The sequence below is a fragment of the Sus scrofa genome, chromosome 2 (assembly GCF_000003025.6).
Source record: "Sus scrofa isolate TJ Tabasco breed Duroc chromosome 2, Sscrofa11.1, whole genome shotgun sequence".
Classification (NCBI taxonomy): Eukaryota; Metazoa; Chordata; class Mammalia; order Artiodactyla; family Suidae; genus Sus; species Sus scrofa.
In genome coordinates, this window is record NC_010444.4 from 27,145,499 (window position 1) to 27,167,230 (window position 21,732).

General features: G+C 40.9%; 1 protein-coding gene across 1 annotated transcript in view; it reads left to right on the forward strand.

The window, feature by feature from the left end:
- The window catches only part of FBXO3 (F-box protein 3), a 37,090-nt gene continuing 16,266 nt past the window's right edge, over positions 909–21,732 (forward strand). The window contains exons 1-5 of the mRNA XM_003480711.4: positions 909–1,061; positions 5,386–5,475; positions 8,077–8,240; positions 18,330–18,444; positions 20,685–20,889. Coding sequence (XP_003480759.3) covers positions 958–1,061; positions 5,386–5,475; positions 8,077–8,240; positions 18,330–18,444; positions 20,685–20,889 — 678 coding nt within the window. The 5' untranslated portion in view covers positions 909–957. The remainder of the gene's footprint in view (positions 1,062–5,385; positions 5,476–8,076; positions 8,241–18,329; positions 18,445–20,684; positions 20,890–21,732) is intronic.

Consider the following 21,732-nt stretch of genomic DNA (forward strand, 5'->3'; position numbering starts at 1 on the left):
CACTGAGGTATATGGAATTATTGGCCAACCTGGACCTGCTGTATAGCAAAGAGAACTCTACCCAGTATTCTGTGATCATGATCATCTATGTGGGAAAAGAATCTGAAAGAGAATGGATATGTGTATATGTATGACCGAATCACATTGTTGTACAGCAGAAATTATCACAACCTTGTAAATCGACTATACTTCAATTAAAAAAAAGTACACTTACTCTACACTTTGCATTGCTCTAATAGACTGAAATTTTTCTGTGTGGACCAAATTGAGAGGGACCGATCCTCAGATTCAGTCCCTGTGCACTTTTTACTTGGGGAGGGGGTTAAAACTGTGACCTCAAAGATGAATGTGAATGCTCTAGTTCGGAATGCTACCCCGCCCCCAGTACCTAGTTGATTTCCAACTCTACCGGGTAGACAAGTCTCCTGCTGTGTGCAAAGGACACGCCCCGCAAGGTAGGCTGTAGGGGGAAAATAGGGATTTCCAGGTCGGAAAACGAAGAAAAGCGGTGGATTTGGGGGCCAAAGGTGAAGAGAATTTACTGTGACATTTGGGGCCACGCTTCGAGGATATTGGAGGTAAAATTTCGCCGGAGGAGCTGGAGTGACCCAGACAGGTTTGGCAATAAAGGCTCAAAGGGGTCCGGGCTGGGCAAGTTTAGAGACCAGGATTGGAGGAGAGAACCCAGGAGACCCAAGGGCAAGCATCTGGGCAAAGGGCAGAGCTCCAGCAGCTTGGAGAGCCGGCGTAGGAATGCAGAGGACTCCGCTGCGCTCTGGTGCTGGACCAGCAGGAAGGCGGGCGGAACCTTCCGAGGACCCGCCCCATGGGCGGGGCTATTTTGTTGGTTGCATAACAAACCTGTGCGAGCGGCCGGGGAGTGGTTTGGGCGGTGGCGGTGGGGGCGGGTCAGGGGCGGAGTCGAGGCGGGGCCAGGCCTGTACCGGGCCAGCCAAGATGGCGGCCATGGAGACCGAGTCGGCGCCGCTGACCCTAGAATCGCTGCCCACCGATCCCCTGCTTCTCATCTTATCCTTCTTGGACTACCGGGACCTAATCAAGTACTGGAACGATGCGCATGGCAGGGGTGGGGTCATGGGTTGGGGAGAAGGCTGTAAGGTAGGAGGGACCGAGGCCCGGCTCACTGGCAGGACCCGGACCCCCGCGTCAACCAGAAGGTGACGCCAAGGCCGCCCTGATCCCGCAGAGCCACCTGGGGGCCAGGACAAGGCCGGAGGCGAAAAGGACCCCGCCTCGAGGTCTTCCTCCCGTTCAGGGCGCAGGCCTGAGGAGCGCCGAAAGCTCTCTCTCCCAGGCCTCGGCGAGGCCCAGTTGTAACCCGGGAGATACTGCTCCTTGCTGCCGACCGGCAGACCCCCGCGCCTCGCACCTCCCGGGCGTCCCGGGGGTCTTTGCCCGAACCAGGCACCCCTGGACGCTTTGGAAAATTCCCCGTCCGGGCCGACCGCTCTTCTCTGCCTGGGCATGGGGCCTGCGGAGTGGGGCGCCAAAGTAGGCAGGTGGGACGCCCGAGAGAAGCCAGGCGACCCCCTGACCCCCAGGTGCGACTTCTGCGGCAACATATCTAGCAGGGCTCACTTTCGGACTTCTATGATAGAAAACTGTTTCGCTCTGAGCCTTCCTCCTCAAGGTTGCACGTTGGATTTTGTGTTTTGGTATTGACTTCCGGTGGTGCGATACAGGTGACCATCTTCCCTCCTGTATGCCGTGGGTTTCCCAGCATCTGTTCCAAAAATAAACACCGATGGCTGGTAGGGGTATTTAAATGCCCGGTTCCTTCAGCGCTTGGGACAGCCTGGGATGGTGGAAGAAATGGCGCTGTTTACACCCTTGACAGCTGGTGGCGTGGCTCTTTCTTGTGCCACCAAATATATTTGCAGAGGAGGCAAAGTCGCCCTCTTAAGGATAGGTAGGCAAGATTGGTTTTGTTTTGTTTTTCGGATTAGCCATTGGATTCTAGCTTTTTGACGATGGTGCTCTGTGTTGCCAGGGATCCTTTTAGAAATACAGTCTTCATGAAGTCAGCGGTAGCTATTGGTTGGTCTAGCTAAGTGGTGACGGAAGTATAGCTCCAGTTTCTGGCTGCTATCTATATTAGCACCTGTAACACTTCTATTTTTCTGGAAAAAAATTTTTTCTCTACTCCGGGCTTGTACTAAAGCAGAGAAAGTTTCTTTTCTTTGGAAGAGGCTGTTCCAGCTGCAAACCGTTTTCATCTGAAATAGCTGTTGCTATAGCCTCTTAGAAATCACTCTCACACACACTCTTTCCATCTATGGGCTGCATTGCCCAGAGTGATCTTTCTAAGACAGATTTGGCTGTCATCCTCCTTAAAAATCTGTAATGCTCCTTGTTTACAGATGATAACCTAAACTTCTGGGAACATTTAAGGCTCTTATTATTTGGCATGGTCCACTCTAGCCAAACCTGTGCCAGCATAACACACTTGTGGGATTTTTTTTGTTCTGTGGTTTAAGCTCTGGTCCTTGCAGAGAATGCTGTGTCCCCCTCTTCTCAGGCTGGCAAGATGGAATTCCTTTCAGATCCCCCTCTCCTGAGTTTCTCTACCTCTTCCTTCCTTCCGCAGTTTATTTACCATACCTGATAGATTGTGCAGCTCTTAAAAGTAAAGACTGTCTTGTTTATATCTGTAGTCACCATTTACTCAATGGATTTTTTTTTTTTGAGTGACTTCTGTATGCCCCCCTGTTAAATATTGGGGATACAGTAATGCACAAGACAGATAAGTCCCCTCTCACAAGCTTACAGTCTAGTGGGCAAGATGCAAAAACAAACGAGTGCATAATTACAAGATCTGCTGTGGGTTATGAAGGAAATGAACCAATTGCTCTGTTAAGGATTTAGTGCAAATTGGAAGGTGCTGCCATATACGACAGCATAGAGCAGTCCTGGCAGAAGGAACAGTGTTTTCAGAAGCTGATTGGACAATAGCACAGCCTGTTGGAGGAGCTAGAAGATTGGTGTTGCAGGAGGTAGGGAGTGACTCACAGTCAGAGCAGCTTGAAAAGAGACTGGTGAGATCATGCAGGACCCTGTGGAACAAGGTGAGGAGATCAGATTTCATTTTAAATGCTTTAGGTAGAAATCAAAGTTTTAAGCAGAAGTGACATGATTCCTCCATAAATGTGCGTGGAAGTGAACTGAGTTGAATACTGTATTGGGGTTCTTTTTTTTTTTTTTTTTGGTCTTTTTGCCTTTTCTAGGGCTGCTTCCCCGGCATATGGAGGTTCCCAGGCTAGGGGTCTAATCGGAGCTTTTGCCACCAGCCTACACCACAGCCACAGCAACGCAGGATCCAAGCTGCGTCTTCAGGCTACACCACAGCTCATGGCAATGCCGGATCCTTAACCCACTGAGCAAGGCCAGGGATTGAACCCACAACCTCACGGTTCCTAGTCAGATTCGTTAACCACTGCGCCACAACGGGAACTCCTGTATTGGGGTTCTTGAGAGGAACAGAACCAACAGGGTGTGTGTGTGTGTGTGTGTGGTTTATTAGAAGGTATTTACTCGTGAATTGTGGAGACGGAGAAGTCCTGTGATCTGCCATCTGCAAGCTGGAGACCCAGGAGGGCTGGTAGCATAGTTGGCAGGGCTGAGAGCTAGAGAGCTGATGGTATCAATTCCAGTCTGAGTTTGATGGCTGGAAAGCCAGGAGTGCCACAGGTAGGAGAAGATGGATGTCTCAGCTTAGGATCCAACGGAGAGCAGACTCACCCTTCCTCTGCTTTTCTGTCCTCAGCAGGCCCTCCCTGCCTCGAATGATGCCCTCCCACACTGGGGAGGGCCATCTGGCTAACTTAGTCCACCAACTCGAATGCTATTATTTTCTGGAAACATTTCACAGATACATCAAAAAATAATGTTTAACCAGCTATCTGGGCATCCCTGAGCCCAGGTAAGCTGCCTCAAATACCATTGAGTTTTATTCACAGAAAAGTTCCTAGTGTACTGCAGCTTCTTTCCTGCTCTATGTAACTCAGCATCATCAAGTGTCCTGCCTATTGCTAAGCTCTGAAGTTTTGGGTACCTATTTGCTGAACTGGATTAGCCCATTGGGGTCATTGTGTAATATAAGCTGCATAGCTTGGTCTCTCCATTCCAGGGTATTTATTGTGTGTCATTCATAACCTTTAACCCTCACTGTGTCAAAATTACACGTGGCACTTTTTAAATATGCACATGCCTGAGGTACAGATCTAACCACATGCCGACTGAGTCAGAACCTCTAGGACAGTAGATCTCATCTTTGATGTGCATCAAAATCACCTTTGGTGCATATTCCAGAGATTTTTTAATGTTGCTTAACTCTTGGGACAGTGGAGGGAGAGGCATCCAAAAAAAGGGGGGGATAGACTTTGGATTCCCAGAACCGGAGGGATTCCTGGGTTTGCAAATGTTAGTTTGGGCATCTCCTGACGTTGGCAGAAAAAGATGAGGATGATGTTTGTGTACAATCTGAAAAATGAACAAAGGCTGTTCTGTTTACCATCAGTTGTTTTTTAAAGTGCCCCACTCATGGTCTTGACAAACCCCATGTGATTTAAGATTCCCTTAATTGGTTGGCTATTGACCAAGTGGAGCTTTGAGTACCTACTTTCTATAACTTTGACTTCTCTTCTGAAAGGATAGAAACCCATTTTTAAAAATCTTAGGTTCAGTCTTTTTGCAAATTAATTATGTAGGTTAGAATTTACAGGATTGGAGGATTAATTCTATTGGATTAGAAATCTTTGTAAAGTAGGAAAATTATTTGTGTCTAACATTCCATGTTTTTGAGCAGCTGATCATAGTTTGAATAGCTACGGATATTCAATCAGAACTGTTGTGAATGTGACATCTTTTATAGGTGGGATTTCCAATAGTTGCTATAATTGTTTTTGGCTATAATACTTCTTTGCCTTAAGAAAAAAATTAGAGCAGAACAAACAAAAGCCTGTATGTTTAACATCACATGTTTCACAGATCTTAAAAAGAACACCTTGTTTATACCTGAATAATGTTTCTATATGTAGAATTGATTACTGCCCCAATAATAAATATGGGAAAGTTCTTTGATTTGAAATTAACTCCAATGGTTTATGTTTTATAGACTTCATGTGAAAATTACAGTTGAAGCTATTTTGATGTTTCTTTGTGAACTCAAATAGTTACTCACAAGTTAATTATACTAGCTAACAGGTTAAACAGGTTTTAAAAACATACCATCTTGCAATCATAAGGGTAGAAAGTAGCAGAAAAGCAAAAGGAATAAAACAAAACTTAACATGAATATTTTAATCTTTATTTTTGAATTGTTTTCTTGTTCTCTTTCACACTAACCCCGAACCTGGTCCCTGCCAGTTGTTGCTATGTCAGTCGAAGACTTAGCCAGCTATCAAGTCACGATCCACTGTGGAGAAGACATTGCAAAAAATATTGGCTGATATCTGAGTAAGTATTTGGGAAACATGTTTTCTTGAACTTTGGCCCTTGGCTTCCATTAAAGCCAGTCTATCCTGAGTCTCCTCTTTAACACTTGTCGTCTGTCTCCTTTGATGGCTCTTCTTGTGCCTGCCAGTAAATGCAGGTGTTCTCCAAGTGTCCTTGGCTGCCTGCTCTTCTCCTTCTGCGAGGTCTCCCACATGCACTGCTGCAGCTTTTGGAGACCTGTGCACTTCCAGCTCCCAAACCTGAGTGTCCACCCCGATATCCCTGCTGAGCTTCACATGTGTTTGCACAACCGTCTCTTGTACCTTTCTGTTGCAGGGCCCACAAGGGTTCACCGAATTCAGTAAATGTTAATAACTTTAACCAAATACAGATGACAGAAAGTGGGAGCTGGGAAAGGTGAAAGAAAGGGTAGGATTGCTAATATCTTTTTCTCAGATCGAGGGGAGTCAGGTAGGGATGGAAGTTGGTGAAGCAAGAAGTAGAGGTTTAAAGATATTCTTTAAAGCTGCAAGCTACTCAGTGGAACTAAAAAGTAATAATACAGCCTCCGAACACTGGGAGAAGGAAGAATGGGGACGAGGGAATTTTAAGGATTGCTGTATTCTGATCTTTTACTTTGGGGTATCAGTAGATAGATGTAAAATTGATCAATCAAGAACTAGTGGCATCAGTGGAGTTCTCGTCGTGGCAGAAACAAATCTGACTAGGAACCATGAGGTTGAGGGTTCCATCCCTGGCCTTGCTCAGTGGGCTAAGGATCTGGTGTTGCTGTGAGCTGTGATGTAGGTTGCGGACACAGCTCGGATCTGGTGTGGCTGTGGCTGTGGCCGGTGGCTATAGCTCTGATTAGACCCCTAGCCTGGGAATCTCCATAAGCCGCCCGTGTGGCCCTAAAAAAAAAAAAAAAAAAAAAAAAAAAAGAACTAGTGGCATCAGAATTCCCTGGTGGTGGTTCAGGGGGTTAAGGATATGGCATTGTCACTGCTATGGCTTGGGTCACTGCTGTGGCATAGATTCAGTCCCTGGCCCAGGAACTTCTGCATACCTCCGGCATAGCCAAAAGCAAAAAAGAAAAGAACTAGAGGCATAAATATTTAGAATTACAGAAATAACTTCCAGAAATAATTAAAATTTCCCTTGAGGGGTTGGACTTCGAATAGGAGACTGCCTAGTTTTTCATCATAAGTTCTTTGGTACTTTTTGGTTTCAATGATATGTATGTATAATATTTAAATAAAGGAAAAGATACTTCCCTTCCATCACTACCTCCACTCCCTCCTGAAATACACACACACAACACCCTGAATTATTCTTTTCCCTCTCCCTAAACCTGCTCCTCCAGCATTCGTGTCTTCATAGCAGTACTCTCCATCCCAGCATCCAAGCCGGAAACAGGAATCATTCTAGATCTCATCTGTCCTTCTCTCCCTACGTTCATTCAATTACTGACGCTTTCTCATGTTGGCCCCTGTCTGTTTCTTGAGTCTTTCTTCTCATTTCATGTAGCCACCACAGTTTTAGTTCAATTCATCGCCTCTTACCAGGACTGTTGTAAAACCCTCCTGATTCATCTCTGTGCCTCTAGTGTACACCCCTCTCCAACCACATGCCCAGCTGGTTTTAACTCCGCTGTTAAAACCCTTCAGTGGCTCTCCATTCCTTACCAGATAAGACCCAAGCTCCTCAGGATGTTACCTTTAGGCCCTTCCTGGCTGCCTTATCCTTATTTCTCTTTACCTTATCCTTACGACTTCTGACGCTGGAATTTACCTTCATTCTTTCTCCCTGATTAGACTATACTTTTTTTTTTTTCTTTTGTTTCTTTAGGGCCACACTCGAGGCATATGGAGGGTCCCAGGCTAGGGGTCTAATCGGAGCTGCCTAGGCCAGGGCCACAGCAATGCAGGATCCGAGCCGTGTCTGCAACCTACACCACAGCTCACGGCAACGCCGGATCCCTAACCCACTAAGCGAGGCCAGGGATCGATCCCACAACCTCATCGTTCCTAGTCGGATTCATTTCCACTGCGCCACAGCAGGAACTCCGAGACTATACATTTTTAAAGGCAAAAATGTGCCTTATCTTTAAATGTCCTCAGTGGCTAAGTAGACAATAAATGTTTGTGGAATGGTACCACATAGAAATGTTGAATCATGTGATTCCTTTGATATGCTATGTAATTCTTTGGTTAATCCAGTGTAGATAAATTAATGTTCTCATATCATTAAATTCTAAATATTCTCTAAAAATAGAACAAATACATGTTTTAAAATTTTATAATTCATGTGTTTTTAGGAGCGAGTTAAAATTCATACTTTATGTACTATTCAAATTATACCTTATTAAAAGTTAGAACACTTAAGAAAAATTTAAGTAGAAAGTAAGAAAGTAAGTGACTGACAATCCCACCATGCTAACAATAAATTTGTTAAATTTTCTGATGTATCACTTTTTGCGACCTAGTCTTCATTTGAAGCTAAAATAAATGAAAAGGAAGGCAAAAGTAACCATAAATTCCCAATAAAGTATGTTGGTAATTGTAAAGTATATGGTAATTTCACTTCAAAAGATTTTTAATCTTATTTTTTAAATCTATTTAGGGAAGAGAAAACACAGAAGAACCAATGTTGGAAATCCCTCTTCATTGACACTTACTCTGATGTAGGAAGATATATTGACCATTATGCTGCTATTAAAAAGGCCTGGGATGATCTCAAGAAATATTTGGAACCCAGATGTCCTCGGATGGTTTTATCTCTGAAAGGTACTGGGAATGCAAGGTCTCCCTGCTCCGTTTGAATTACTATAGTATAAATAACCAAATAGCTTTGGGTTTCTATCATCTATACCAGTCCGTGCTACTCCAACATTATCTGCAATTCACCATTCACATTTAGCCAGGAAAGCCTATGTTGCTAAAAGGACCCTGGCTCTGGTGCTTGCCCTGTTTTTGCCTACCTCAGGATCCACATGATTCTTTATTACAGGGGAAAGCTGAACTCTTTTTATCCTTATATTTGTTTTTGATAAAGAAACTAGTAATGCTAAAATTGCTTGAGGATAACTACTGTGATTTCTTTTAAAAGACTTTTTTTAATTGAAAAATTGCTTACTGTATCACCCTATTTTCAGTACAAGTAAGTGTCTGACTTACTTGTGTAATATTTAGGAAGTATAATATTTAGGAAGACAAAATATTACAGCCTAGGTCTTTAAGTATGTAAGAGCAGCAAAATAGAGTAGGGTAAAATTCCATCCCTATTTTGACATTTACAGAATAATGAAAACTAAGATCTGAACCACCATCTATTTGATCCCCAAAGTCTGTGCTCTCTCTAATATACAGTTATTGTCCAATTTTGGCAAGAAGCATTATCAAGTTATTGCCTGTTACTTTGATTTTTAAATTTATGCCCAAGATATGTATAAATGGGTTGCAGATATATTGCTGTGTATCTGCTTTAGCCTTCAAGTTTTTATTTCAAATTTCTCCATTAAAAGGAATTTTATATGTGTTTTGGTTTTGCTAAGCTGAAACTGGGACTAGTCATTCTTAAATCTATTCCTTTTGAACTAAGTTCTCTTGAAATGGCATTCTTTTTACATTTCATATTTCTCTTGTCCTTCCTATACAAATATGAATTTCATACAAATCACGATTGCATGACCAGGTACTTAAAATTGAACTGCTACAGGGTAGAAGAGAATAATGTGGCAGAGTAGAGCTTTGAGGGAAAGTACCTTTGATTAATATTTTCGTTTGTTTGTTTTGCTTTTTAGGGTCACACCTGTGGCATATGGAAGTTCTCAGGCTAGGAAGTTATCTAGCTATAATTGGAGCTGCAGCTGCACAGCAACACCAGATCTGAGCCATGTCTTGACCTGCACCACAGTTCTCGGCAACACCAGATCCTTAATCCACTGAGCGAGGCCAGGGATCGAACCCACGTCCTCATGGATACTAGTCAGATTTGTTACTGCTGAGCCACAACGGGAATTCCTTGATTCATATTTTTAATGGTTCTTTTTTTTTTCTTGAAAGAAAAGAATAATATTCACCTGGTATATGGGATTAAGTAATTTCAAGAGAAAAATAATTCTGACCCTAAGTATTTGGTGGTGATAAATGAAATAAGTAAGGGTTTGTAATAGCTACTATTGATTAAACACAAAGCTAGGCACTAAGCTAAGTACTTTGTATTATTCCATTTAAGTTGCCAAAATCCTATGAGGTAGGTAAGAACTATTCTCATTTTATAGGTGAGCTACCTGAGGCATAAAAAGCCAGATAAGTTGTTTGCCATCACAAAGCAAAGGCAGAGCCAGGATTTGACTCTAGAGCTGTGGTCTTAACAGCAGTGGAAAGAAGAGAGGACCTCTCCTGTTTTGTTTAGACTGTCTTAGGACTCTTAGAGAGCTAGCTCAATATTAGGATATTTGGACTATGAGTATGTAGACATTGTTCTTCTTGAGGCACAGAGCTGTCAAGAAAGGAAGGAGTTAAGGGTACACAGCAGCTCCTTTTTTCTTTTTCTTTCTTTTTTTTTTTTATTATTTTTTTGGCACTCAATTTGCTATTCCCAGGCTCCCTGCTCACTGTTCTGTACTTAATGGTTGGAAGTGAGGTTACCAGAGAATTCCTTGATGGCCCTATTTTACTCCTGGGTGCCAGTTTTCTGGGGTCTTTGCCATGAGTTGGAATAGGATAAAGGCTCTGACACCTAGAAAGCTGGGGATTCTATTAATGTAGCCTCTGTGTTTTAGGACTGAGTCCTAAACCGAGCTACTCATTTCAAGGGCTAGAGTCCCTGACTTAATTTCAAAGTTATAGAGATCACAGACAGGAAGGAAATTTGGCAAAATAGGATATTGGGCTTGGGAACGATTTGATGAAGTATCTTGAAATTATAGTATATTGACATACTTTCTACCAACCTAATGATATATACTATGTATATTCAAATTTCATACTAACCTTATGTGTTCGCTTAAAATTTTAGAGTCGGAAGGCACTTTTAGAAATCCTTTAGACCAGAAATTGGCAAATCTTTTCTTTCTTTCTTTCTTGTCTTTTTGCCTTTTCTAGGGCCACTCCTGCGGCATATGGAGGTTCCCAGGCTAAGGGCCTAATTGGAGCTGTAGCCTTGGCCTACACCAAAGCCAGAGCAATGCGGGATCCAACCACGTCTGCAACTTACACCACAGCTCACAGCAACTCGGGTTTCTTAACCCACTGAGCAAGGCCAGGGATTGAACCTGCAACCTCATGGTTCCTAGTCAGATTCATTAACCACTGCGCCACAACAGGAACGCCAGCAAATCTTTTCTTTGAATGACCAGGTAGTAAACATTTTAGGCTGTGAGGGTCAAATGGTCTCTGTTAACAACTATTCAATTCTACTATTGAGGGAAAGCAGCCATAGACAGTACAAAAACAAATGGATGTGGCAATGTTCCAAGAAAACTTTATTTACAGAAGGAGGTGGCAGGCCAAGATTTGGCCTGCAAGTTGTGGTTTGATAATCCCCGATTTAAACTGGTCCCTTCATTTTACAGGTGAATAAACAGGCTCAGAGGAGTTAGGTGACTTATGCAGGATCCCATAGCTGGTTAAGTAACAGAGCTAGAACTCTAATACAGGTTTCTTGACTCCTAGTGACCTTTTCACTGCTTCCTCATATAAGAAGGCTGGGGCAGGGAAAGTAAATGAACACTTAATCGAAGGCCAGCAAAACATTTTATTAATAAGCTCATGAAGCTTATTTAATCCTCTACTATAATTCTCTCAGGTAGGTGGTATTACCTTCTATTTTGCAGATGAAGAAACTCGATTAAAGTGGTGAAATAACTTGCTGGAGATCCTAGTCAGTATAGTCATCCCTTGGCACCCATGGGAAACTGGTTCCAGAACCCCCTGAGAATGTCAAAACCTGCAGATACTCAAGTCCCAGAGTTGCCCTTTATATCCTTAACCTCAACATGTGTGCCTACAGAGGGCCAACTGTAATTGTAGAGCTGAGATTTGAACCTGTCTGAGTCCCAAATTCTATTATCATAGGCAGCACCTCTAAACATATTTCCTTATATTTATCTTTTGCCATATTTGTTGTGCTTTTTTTCTGGTTTGCCATCTCTCTCTAGGAAATTCTTGGTTTCTTAACGTAATATGTTAAATGTCCAACGCATATCATTAATTATATAAATACTAATGTACTATGTTGCATGTCCAACACATAGTATTAATTATATAAATATTAGTTTCTTTTCTCATCCAACGTCTGGTTCGGGCAGCTGTTCAGCTTGTTTTCTTTTTTACTGAACTTTTTGAAAAATAAACTTTTATTTTGTAGGAATTTTAGATCATAGGACAATTGCAAAGATAGTACAGAGAGTTCCTGTACACCTCTCACCCAGTTCCGTCTCCCCTAAGATATTGCCCCATGGGTCACTGCTTCAAGCTCAAGTCTTCATTGGTTCATTACTATTAACTATACTCTAGGCTTTATTTGGAATTCACCAGATTTTCCATCAAGGGAATCCATTTTTGATTCCTGCGTCCAATTCAGAATACCACATTGCATTGAGTTGTCATGTATCCTTGGTGTCCTCTGGTCTGTGGAAGTTTCTCAGTCTTTCCTTGTCTTTTCATGACCTTGGCCTCTAATTCTAAGGAGTATTAGCTATTTGGCAGAACGTCCCTCAGACAGACTCTGTTTAAAGTGTTACTTATGGTTAGATTGGGGTAATGGATTTTCAGATCACCACCGAGTGAAGTGTTTCTCTCATCACAGACATGGGAGTACACAATAGCCACAGGCCATCACTAATGATATTAACCCACCTGCAGAGCTGCACACAGGTCGTAAGTGTGCAACTCAGTGAACTATCACTATGCGAACACACCCACTGCAACACCCTATAAGTCAAGAAGTAGAATAATTATGTGGGCCTGGGACTCTGTCTTTTTCAGGGGTAACCACTATCCTGATTGCTAATTCCACTGAGTAGTTTTCTTTTTGAACTTTATATAATTTGCTTAGTTAAACATGTATTTTGTGTGAATTATTTGTTTCATTTGTGAGATTCAGCTATGTTGTATCAGTTCATTTTTGTTATGGTATAAATGATCCACTATATGATTAGACCACAATTTATATATTTATTCTACTCTTGATGAATATTTGGGCTATTGCTAGTCTTTGGTATTATATAAATAATGCTGTAGATCACTTTTGATGTACATATGCATGTATTTCTTTCTTTTTTTTTTTTTTTTTTTTTTTTTTTTGGTCTTTTTGCCTTTTCTAGGGCTGCTCCCACAGCATATGGAGGTTCCCAGGCTAGGGGTCTAATCGGAGCTGTAGCTGCCAGCCTAAGCCAGAGCCACAGCAACGCAGGATCCGAGCCGCGTCTGCAACCTACATCACAACTCACAGCAACGCCGGATCTTTAACCCACTGATCAAGGGCAGGGATCGAACCCGAAACCTCATGGTTCCTAGTCGGATTCGTTAACCACTGAGCCACGACGGTAACTCCCATATGCACATATTTCTATCAGGTACATATTTAGGATTGAGTTTGCTGGGTTGTAGAATGTGCTTATATTAAACTTCAAAAGATACTGTTATTTCCCAAAGTGTTTTTTCCTACTTTATGTTCCTACTAGCACTTTAATGTTGTCATTCTTTTTATTTTAGCCTTTCTAGTGGGTAGATAGTGGTGGTTTTAATTTGTATTTCCTTGAGGATATAGAATAACGAATGTTTTATTTCTAGCTTCTCAATCCGTGTATGTCTTTTCCTTAGTTCTCTTGCTCTATTGAACTGGCTGGGGCTTTCAGTACAGTGTTGGATATAAATGATAATAGCGAGTGTCCTCATATTTCTGACTGCAGAAGGAAAAAGCTTTCAACATTTCTCCTTTAAAGATTATATTTGCTGTAGGTTTTTAGTAGATGCGCTCTCTTTCTCTTTTTTTTTTCTTTTTTGGCAGCACCCACATCATATGGAATTCTTAGGTTAGGGATCAAATTTGAGCTGCAGCTGGGACCTACACCATAGCTGTGGCAACACTGGATCCTTAACCCATTGCACTGGGCTGGGGATTGAACATGTGCTGCTGTGGAGACAATGCCAGATCCTTAACCTGTTGAACCACAGCAGGAACTCCACACATGCTATTTATTTATTTATTGGCCTCACCCACAGCATGCAGAAGTTCCCCAGACAAGGGATTGAACTAGCAGCACAGCAATGAAATGCCAGATCCTTAACCCTCTCAGCCACCAGGGAACTCCCAGTAGATACTCTTTAGCAGATTGAAGAAAGTCCCTTCTGATTCTAGTTTGGGAAAAGGGCTTTTAATTTTTGTTTTTGTGTTTTAAATAGATAATTGAATTTTATCAAATGCTTTTCTAGCCTTGTGAATATCATATTATTTTTCCACTTCTTTCTTTTAATGTGCTGAATTACATTGATTTTCTTAATGTTAAACCAGCTTTGCATTCTTGGAAAAAACTTACTTTGGTTGTAATGTATTATCTTTTTAATATACTGTCGGATTTGACTTGCTAGTATTTGGGGTTTTTACATCTATGCTCATGAGAGAGTTTGGCCTGTAATTTTCCTTTCTTGCAATGTTCTTGTCAGGTTTTGGTATCAAGATGATGCTGGCCTTGTAAAACGAGTCGGGAAGTGTTGCCTCTTTTTCTGTTCCCTGGAAGAGTTTATGTAAGCTTGGTCTTATTTCTTGCTTAAATGATTAGTAGACTATACCAGTGAAGCCATTCAGTCCTGGAGTTTTCATTGTGGGAAGGTTTTAAACTAAAGATTCAATTTCTTTATCAGATATAGGACTACTCAGATTTTCTACTTAGTCTCATGTTAGTTTTGATAAGTTCTGTTTTTCTAGGAAATGGTCCACTTCATCTACATTTTCCAATTTATTGTCATAAAGTTTTTTGTAGTATCCTCTTATCTTTGTAATGCTTGTTGGATCTGTAGTGATTTCACCTTTCCATTTCTAATATTATTCATGCTTTTTCTTTGTTTTTCTTGATCAGTTTTGCTAGGCAGAGGCAATCAATTTTCTTAGTTTTTTGTTTGTTTGTTTTTGTTTTCTTCCCCAAAGAACTGGCTTTTGCCTTTGTCAGTCCTATGTTCATGTTTTATTTATTTCATTAATGTCTCTGATTTCTTCTCTTTGAGTTTACTGTTGCTTTTTTCCTGACTTGAGATGATTACTTAGATCATAGATTTTTCAACTTTTCTTGTTTTCTTCAAATGCATTTAGGGCTATAAATTTGCCTTTAACATAGCTTTAGCTTCATCCCACAAATTTTAATAAACATGTTGTATTTTCATTAACATGCAGTTCAAAATATTTTCTGATTTCTTTTGCTTTCTTCTTTGACCCATGAATTGTATAGAAATGTATTTTTTTTGATTTCCAAAACTTTGGGGCTTTTTTTAGTAACTTTTAAAATATAATTTATATTTTAATTCCACTGTGATCAGAGAATATGCTCTCTGTGAGTTCAGTCATTTGAAATTTGCTGTCATTTGTTCTGTAGTCCAGCATATATCTGTCTTGGTAGATGTTCCATATATACTTGAAAAGAAGGTATATTCTGCCATTTTTGACATTTGGTACTATATGTATATAATTAGGCAAAAATAGTTAATCTTGTTGACATCCTCTGCACTCTGAATGAGCTTTTTGTCTCCTTATTCTGTTACTAAGAGAGATGTGTTAAAATGTCTCACTGCGGTAGGCAGAATTCTGAGATAGTTCCCAGGGTTCCCACCCCTATTGTAAGGACCTGGTATAAATGACAGCCTTCCCTTGAGTGTGAGTGGTACTGTGGATATAATATATTTCATTCCTGTGATTAGGTCATATTACGTAACAAAGGTGAATGAGTTTTGCAGGTGTAATTAAGGTCCCAAATTTGCTGTATTTGAATTAATCACTAATCAAAAGGGAAATTATCCTGAGCAGGGCTGACCCAGTCAGCTGAGCACTTAAAAGGAACTGGGCCTTTCCAGAAGTCAGAGATTCTGACAGAGCATGGGTCTCTCCTACCAGCCTGGAAAAAGCAAAACCAGCCTGTTGTGGAGCAGGCCGGGAGACAGAGAATGGCAGGTGGCTTCTAAGAGTCCAGAGCCTCAGTCCTGAAACTGTCAATGACCAGGAAGTTGAGAGGAGGACCCCAAGCAAATGATGCGTTAAATGAGCTAACAGTCCCAGTTGACACCTGGGACCTGGGACCTAGGATTTCAGCTTTGTGAGACCTGAGCAGAAGTTTCAATTCAGTCATGCCCAGAATTCTGACCTACAGAAACTGTGAAATAATAAATGAATGTTCTTTAGGCTGTAATATTATGGCAATAGAAAACTAATACATGCACTATGGTTATAGACATACTTTTTTTTCCCATTTTAATTCTATTTTTTTAAAAGATGTATTTTGGGAGTTCCCACTATGGCTCAGTAGGTTAAGAATCCAACTGTAGCAGCTTAGGTTATTGCAGAGGGGTGAGTTTGATCCCCAGCCCAGTGCAATGGGTTAAAGGATCAGGTGTTGCTGCAGCTGTGGCTCAGATTCAGTGCCTGGTCCAGGAAGGCTCATTTGCCTTGAGTACAGCCATAAAAAAACAAACAGAAATATGTTTTGAAGCTATGTTATGAAATTAGTATTATAATACCTCAAATAATGCTATTTGCCTGAAGTCTATTTTGAATGATTTAGTAGAGCTATTTTAGCTTTCTTTTTTGTATCTACATCTTTAAGATGTATTTGATTGTGTTTTGTTTTTCATCTGGTCTGTCAGTCTGTGTTTTAATTAGATTAGCCTATTTATATTTAATGTAGTTACTAATATATTATAATGTAGTAACTAATACATTTGAGTTTAAATATACCATGTTTCTATTTTTCACTTGTCCCACTTGAGCAGATGTTTTCTTTGCATCCATATTGTCTTATTTCGTACCCCCTTTCCTTTGTTATTTATCCAACTTTTTTTAGTGTTTAGCCTAGAAATTAAAACATGTACCTCTGACTTAATTAAAGTCTATTGTAAACTGGTATTTTTTACTACTTCCTCCTAGACAATGAAAGAACCTTAGAATATTTCAATTTCCACTACCTCCCTCTTGTCTCTTGTATTATGGTTTTGTGATTTTAGTTTTCATCGTATTTTATATCTTAAAAACATTATTACTGTTTTCTGTGTTCAGTGTTATTTTAGATTTACCTCTGTACTTACTTTTCCTGGTTGCTCTTCATTTCTTCCTGTATCTTCATGCTTCCATGTGGGATCATTTTTCTTCTACCTGAAGAATTCCTTTTAGTATTTTTCTTTTTTTAATGAGGGATTGTTATTATTGACTATTTTCAGGGTTTTTTTTTTTTTTGATCAAAAAATGTATTTATTTCATCTTCATTTTTGAAGTATATATTCATTGGATATAGAATTCTAGTTAGCAGGGTTTTGTTTTGTTTGTTTTGTTTTTAAGCACTTGAAGATACCATTCTTCTGGCTTCTGTTGTTTCTGTTGAGAATGTAGCTGCCAGTCTTACTATTGTTCCTTTAAGGTGATGGCAGCTTGGCTGCTTTTAAGATTTCTCTTTGTCTTTGATTTTCAGTAGTCTTCCAATTATGTGTCTCGGTAACGATTTTCTTTGTAATTATTCCCCATGGGTTTATAGTGCTCTTGAATCTATGGTTTGATGTTTTCAATCAATTTTGGAAAAATTCTCAGCCGCATGGTACTGCCAAAAGTTTTGCTCAGCTTCTCGGCCTCTCAGCCTCGTGTTTGCTTTCAGAATTGCCAGTTGCCTGAAAGATGGGGTGGCTCCAAAGCCCGGGCTGACCTCTCAGTTTCCCTGTTCTTTTGGAATCCCACCCAACTCCCCACCAGTGTTCACTGTCTCTGAGGTTTTCTAAAAGCCTTGAAACCAATTTTCTGTTGTTCAGTTTGGGCCAACAGCCTGGTGGGCCATTACTGGGGGTGAATCTCTTCTCTTGGTATTGGTAATTCTTGCTTTTTAAAGCTAGAATGAAATATATGATAAACTTACAGACATGAAAATCAAATTCAAGGTAATGGCCTCCTCACAGCATGAACCCACACTCTGTCCTGTGTTTTCCATTAAGAGATAGCTTAACTGAACAACATCAGTTTAGAGAACTTGTGGAGCGTTTTTTAAATAGAGAAGTACTAGGTTAAGAAAAATGAGGTATGCTCTCAGAGTTCCCATTGTGGCTCAGTGGGTTAAGAACCCAACTAGTAACCATGAGGACGCAGGTTCGATCCCTGGCCTCGCTCAGTGGGTTAAGGATCTGGTGTTGCCACAAGCTGTGGTATTGGTTGCAAAGGTGGCTCAGATCCCACATTGCTGTGGCTGTGGTGTAGGCTAGCAGCTGTAGCTCTGATTTGACCCCAGCCTGGGAACTTCCATATGCCACAAGCGTGGCCCTAAAAAGCAAAAAAAAAAAAAAAAAAAAAGAAAAATGAAGTATGCTCTAAAGTTTGCATTGTAATGTGAAAAAATTATTGTGGGTCCCCATGATGCCTACTGTTCCATATTTTACTTGGTGCCAGTGTTTTCCCTGTGGAGAGAAAACTGAGGAATTTGCTTGCTCAGTGCTTCAAATGTCGGCGCCACTTTAAAGTGATTAATGTTTCTTTGAATTTTCAGTTCATTTCCTTGTATTTCAGCAGTACGTTTTTGCACAGGATGTCCTTACTCTGAGACTATTTCATTGGCTAGCAGATAGATTGCATTTCTTCTTAGATTTAAGGCCTACGGTTTCTTCATAGTTTGCTTTTTTGTGCATTTGCAGAAGGTGCTCGAGAGGAAGATCTAGATGCTGTGGAAGCACAGATCGGCTGCAAGCTTCCGGATGATTATCGATGTTCGTATCGTATCCACAATGGGCAGAAATTAGTGGTTCCTGGGTAAGATGTCCACTGTTTTGGTTCACTGTTTTGTAATGATACAAGTTATTTTCTAGAAGGAAAATAAATCATATTTGTAGTTACTCTCAGTAGATTAAAGGAGTATAAGAATTCTCTTCTTCTCTGTAGCAATTGATAGGACAAAATCTATAGCTTGAATTTGATTTTACCCAAACAGGTGTATCTCAAAAACATCATTTCTATCAACACGTTGTTATAGTTAAAATAAAGTCTAATTGGAGGTGGGGCTACGGGACATAAGGTAGATACTGTGTGTGAGTACAGTGTAACAAAAACTGTTTCCACTCCTTGAAATGTTTATCCCCTTACAGGCCAAGTAAATTGTTTTGGAAGGCTTGATGTAAATTCTGTGTGTCATACCTGTAAAAAGCAATAGTTTATTCAGACCTACAACTAAAGAAAATATAGTTTTATCCTATTCCAGCAAAGCTTATAATTGAATGGCCTGTTTTAAACTTCTAAAAAATATGAAGTAAAAAAAAAAAATGAAGTATTCACTGTGGAACCTTTTAGTAAAAGCAGACCATGCAGTAACTGTCAAGTTCACTCACAGTTTGAAAAGCCATATGCTTTGAATGGTTCTACTCTTTTTGTTCCTTTATGAAATGAAGCTGTTTCAGAGTCACTGCACTTGTGAGATGCCAGTAGGACTTTAGGGAGAACTTTGTATTATTCTTATGGGAACATGGTGTCTCTTTGGGTGTGAAGAGTCCCATGAGGCACTGTTACCATTTTAGATAAGAGCCGAGGGAGTACAGGGAATCTAGAAAGTGGTCAGACCAGGGTGGCAAGACAGTACTCACAAGTCAACTATTGGGCAGTTAGGACTAGAAAAGCCTAAATCACTGCCTTCCCCGCCCCTCTCTATTTTCCTGTCAAACTGAAACTTCACCAAATGGAAAATTCGTCATATTTTAAGAACAGACAGGAGAGAACTTTTTATTAAAAGAGTTGCTCAGAATTGACCTGACAAACAGGTGCTGACTTCAACCCAGAGATTTTTATCTACCTATAGCCCACACAGTGAGACTTAGGATGGAAGTCTCATCACGGACCAACACCTCTGTTGTTCTCATCCCTATACCGTGAGATGCATTTAGACCCCACCCATGCCAAGTTTATGCAAGATGAGATTTCAGCTGCCTTCCATTTATACTGTCTGGTAGGCTAGGGTAAGCTAAAGGTTGAATCAAGATAAAGGTGTCAGGAGTTCCATTGTGGCTCAGTGGGTTGAGAATCCCACATATTGTCTGTAAGGATGTGGGTTCGAGCCCTGGCCTCCATCAGTGGGTTAAGTATCCAGCATTGCCGCAAAGTGCAGCATAGGCTGCAGATGTGGCTCGGATCTGGCATTGCTGTGGCTGTGGTGTAGGCCAGCAGCTGCAGCTCTGATTCGACCCCTAGCCTGGGAACTTCCATATTGCCGCAGGTGTGGCCCTAAAAAGAAAAAAAGAGATAAAGGTTTCAGAGAATTTACCCCTTTAAACATTAAATTAGTCATACACACACACATCACATCACAAAATATTGGCAAAATATGGTAAGATGGATTTTTTTTTTTTTTTTGGCCGTGCCCATAGCCAAACTTCCTGTGGAAGTTCCCAGGCTAGGTATCAAACCCAAGCCACAGCAGTGACCCAAGCTGCTGCAGTGACAACATAGGATCCTTAACTTACTATGAGATAGAAGAACTCTGGCAAGATAGATTTTTGAGGAGTTCCTGTCCTGACTCAGCAGTTAACGAATCTGACTAGCATCCATGAGGACACAGGTTCAATCCCTGGCCTTGCTCAGTGGGTTAAGGACCTGGCATTGCCTTGAGCTGCAGTATAGGTCGAAGACTCGGCTGGGATCTAGTGTTGCTGTGGCTGTGGCCTAGGACGGCAGCTGCAGCTCTGATTAGACCCTTAGCCTGGGAACCTCCATATGCCACGGGTGTGGCCCTAGAAAAAGACAAAAGACAAAAGAAAAGAAAAAAAGACTTTTGACAGCAATACAATTATTTTTCTTTTTAGAAGGTTGACATTTAGACAGTTTAGACATTTACCTTTTAGTTTAAATCAGTATCTTTTCACTCAAGAGTTTGAATTTAATATGTATAGAAATTGTAGTGCTTTGGATATTCCTGGTGTAGAACTGATGTGTTAATCAGTTCTTAGCAACGTGTCAATGTGGAATTATTATTCCTCAAAAAGATGGCAGTTGATTCAATTTTTCAGGTTGTTGGGAAGCATGGCGCTGTCCAATCACTATCGTTCCGAGGACTTGTTAGATGTCGACACGGCTGCTGGAGGGTTCCAGCAGAGGCAGGGACTGAAGTACTGTCTCCCTTTGACTTTTTGCATACACACTGGTTTGAGTCAGTACATAGCAGTGGAAGCTGCGGAGGGCAGAAACAAAAATGAAGTCTTCTACCAATGTCCGGTAAGTGGGAAGTGTGTTTAAATGTGGCTCTAAGATGTGTTCTGATGAATGTATAAAATGTGCATTCGGAATTTTCAGGGTTGTAGAACGGGTATCGAGTATTATGCAGTTTGACTGTAGACCTACCTAACTAGAGGGCTCCTACTCTAATGCAATGGCACTGGAATGCAAAAATGTTACCAATGGATAAACTATACAAACTGTTGTATGGACACAGGGGAAGCTGTGATTTGTGTTAAGGCATTTTAAGTTTAAGGAAAGCTAATGAGCTTTTTGTTGAAGTGATTAATTACAATATAAACTTCTAATTTAAAAAACGTAGCTTTTGGGAAGTTCCCACTATGGCTCAGCGGTAACAAACCCAACTGGGATCCATGAGGATGTGGGTTCGATCCTGGCCTCGCTCAGGTGGTCAAGGATGGGCCTTGCCATGAGCTGTGGTGTAGGTCACAGACAAGGCTCAGATCTGGCGTTGCTGTGGCTGTGGCGTAGTTAGGCAGCTGCAGCTCCAATTCGATCCCTAGCCTGGGAACTTCCATATGCCGTGGGTGTGGCCATAAAATGACAAAAAACAAAAAAAAACAAAAAAAAAAACTTTTGGACAGCATTTGATTCTACTTCTGAGTGGAATAGAAACTTCTAAACTCTTCAGTAGGTATTTGAGTTGTTGAAAAATGTAGATCAATTTTAGGAGGCTTTTGCTATAATTTAAATGTAAGCACAGAAAATATGGCATTTGGTTTCATTCTTATTTCTTCAGCTTTGTCATTCCTCAGTTGCAGACCTTCTGCCTTCATTTTTGCCTAGATGTGAACTTTTTTTTTTTGTCTTTTGTCTTTTTAG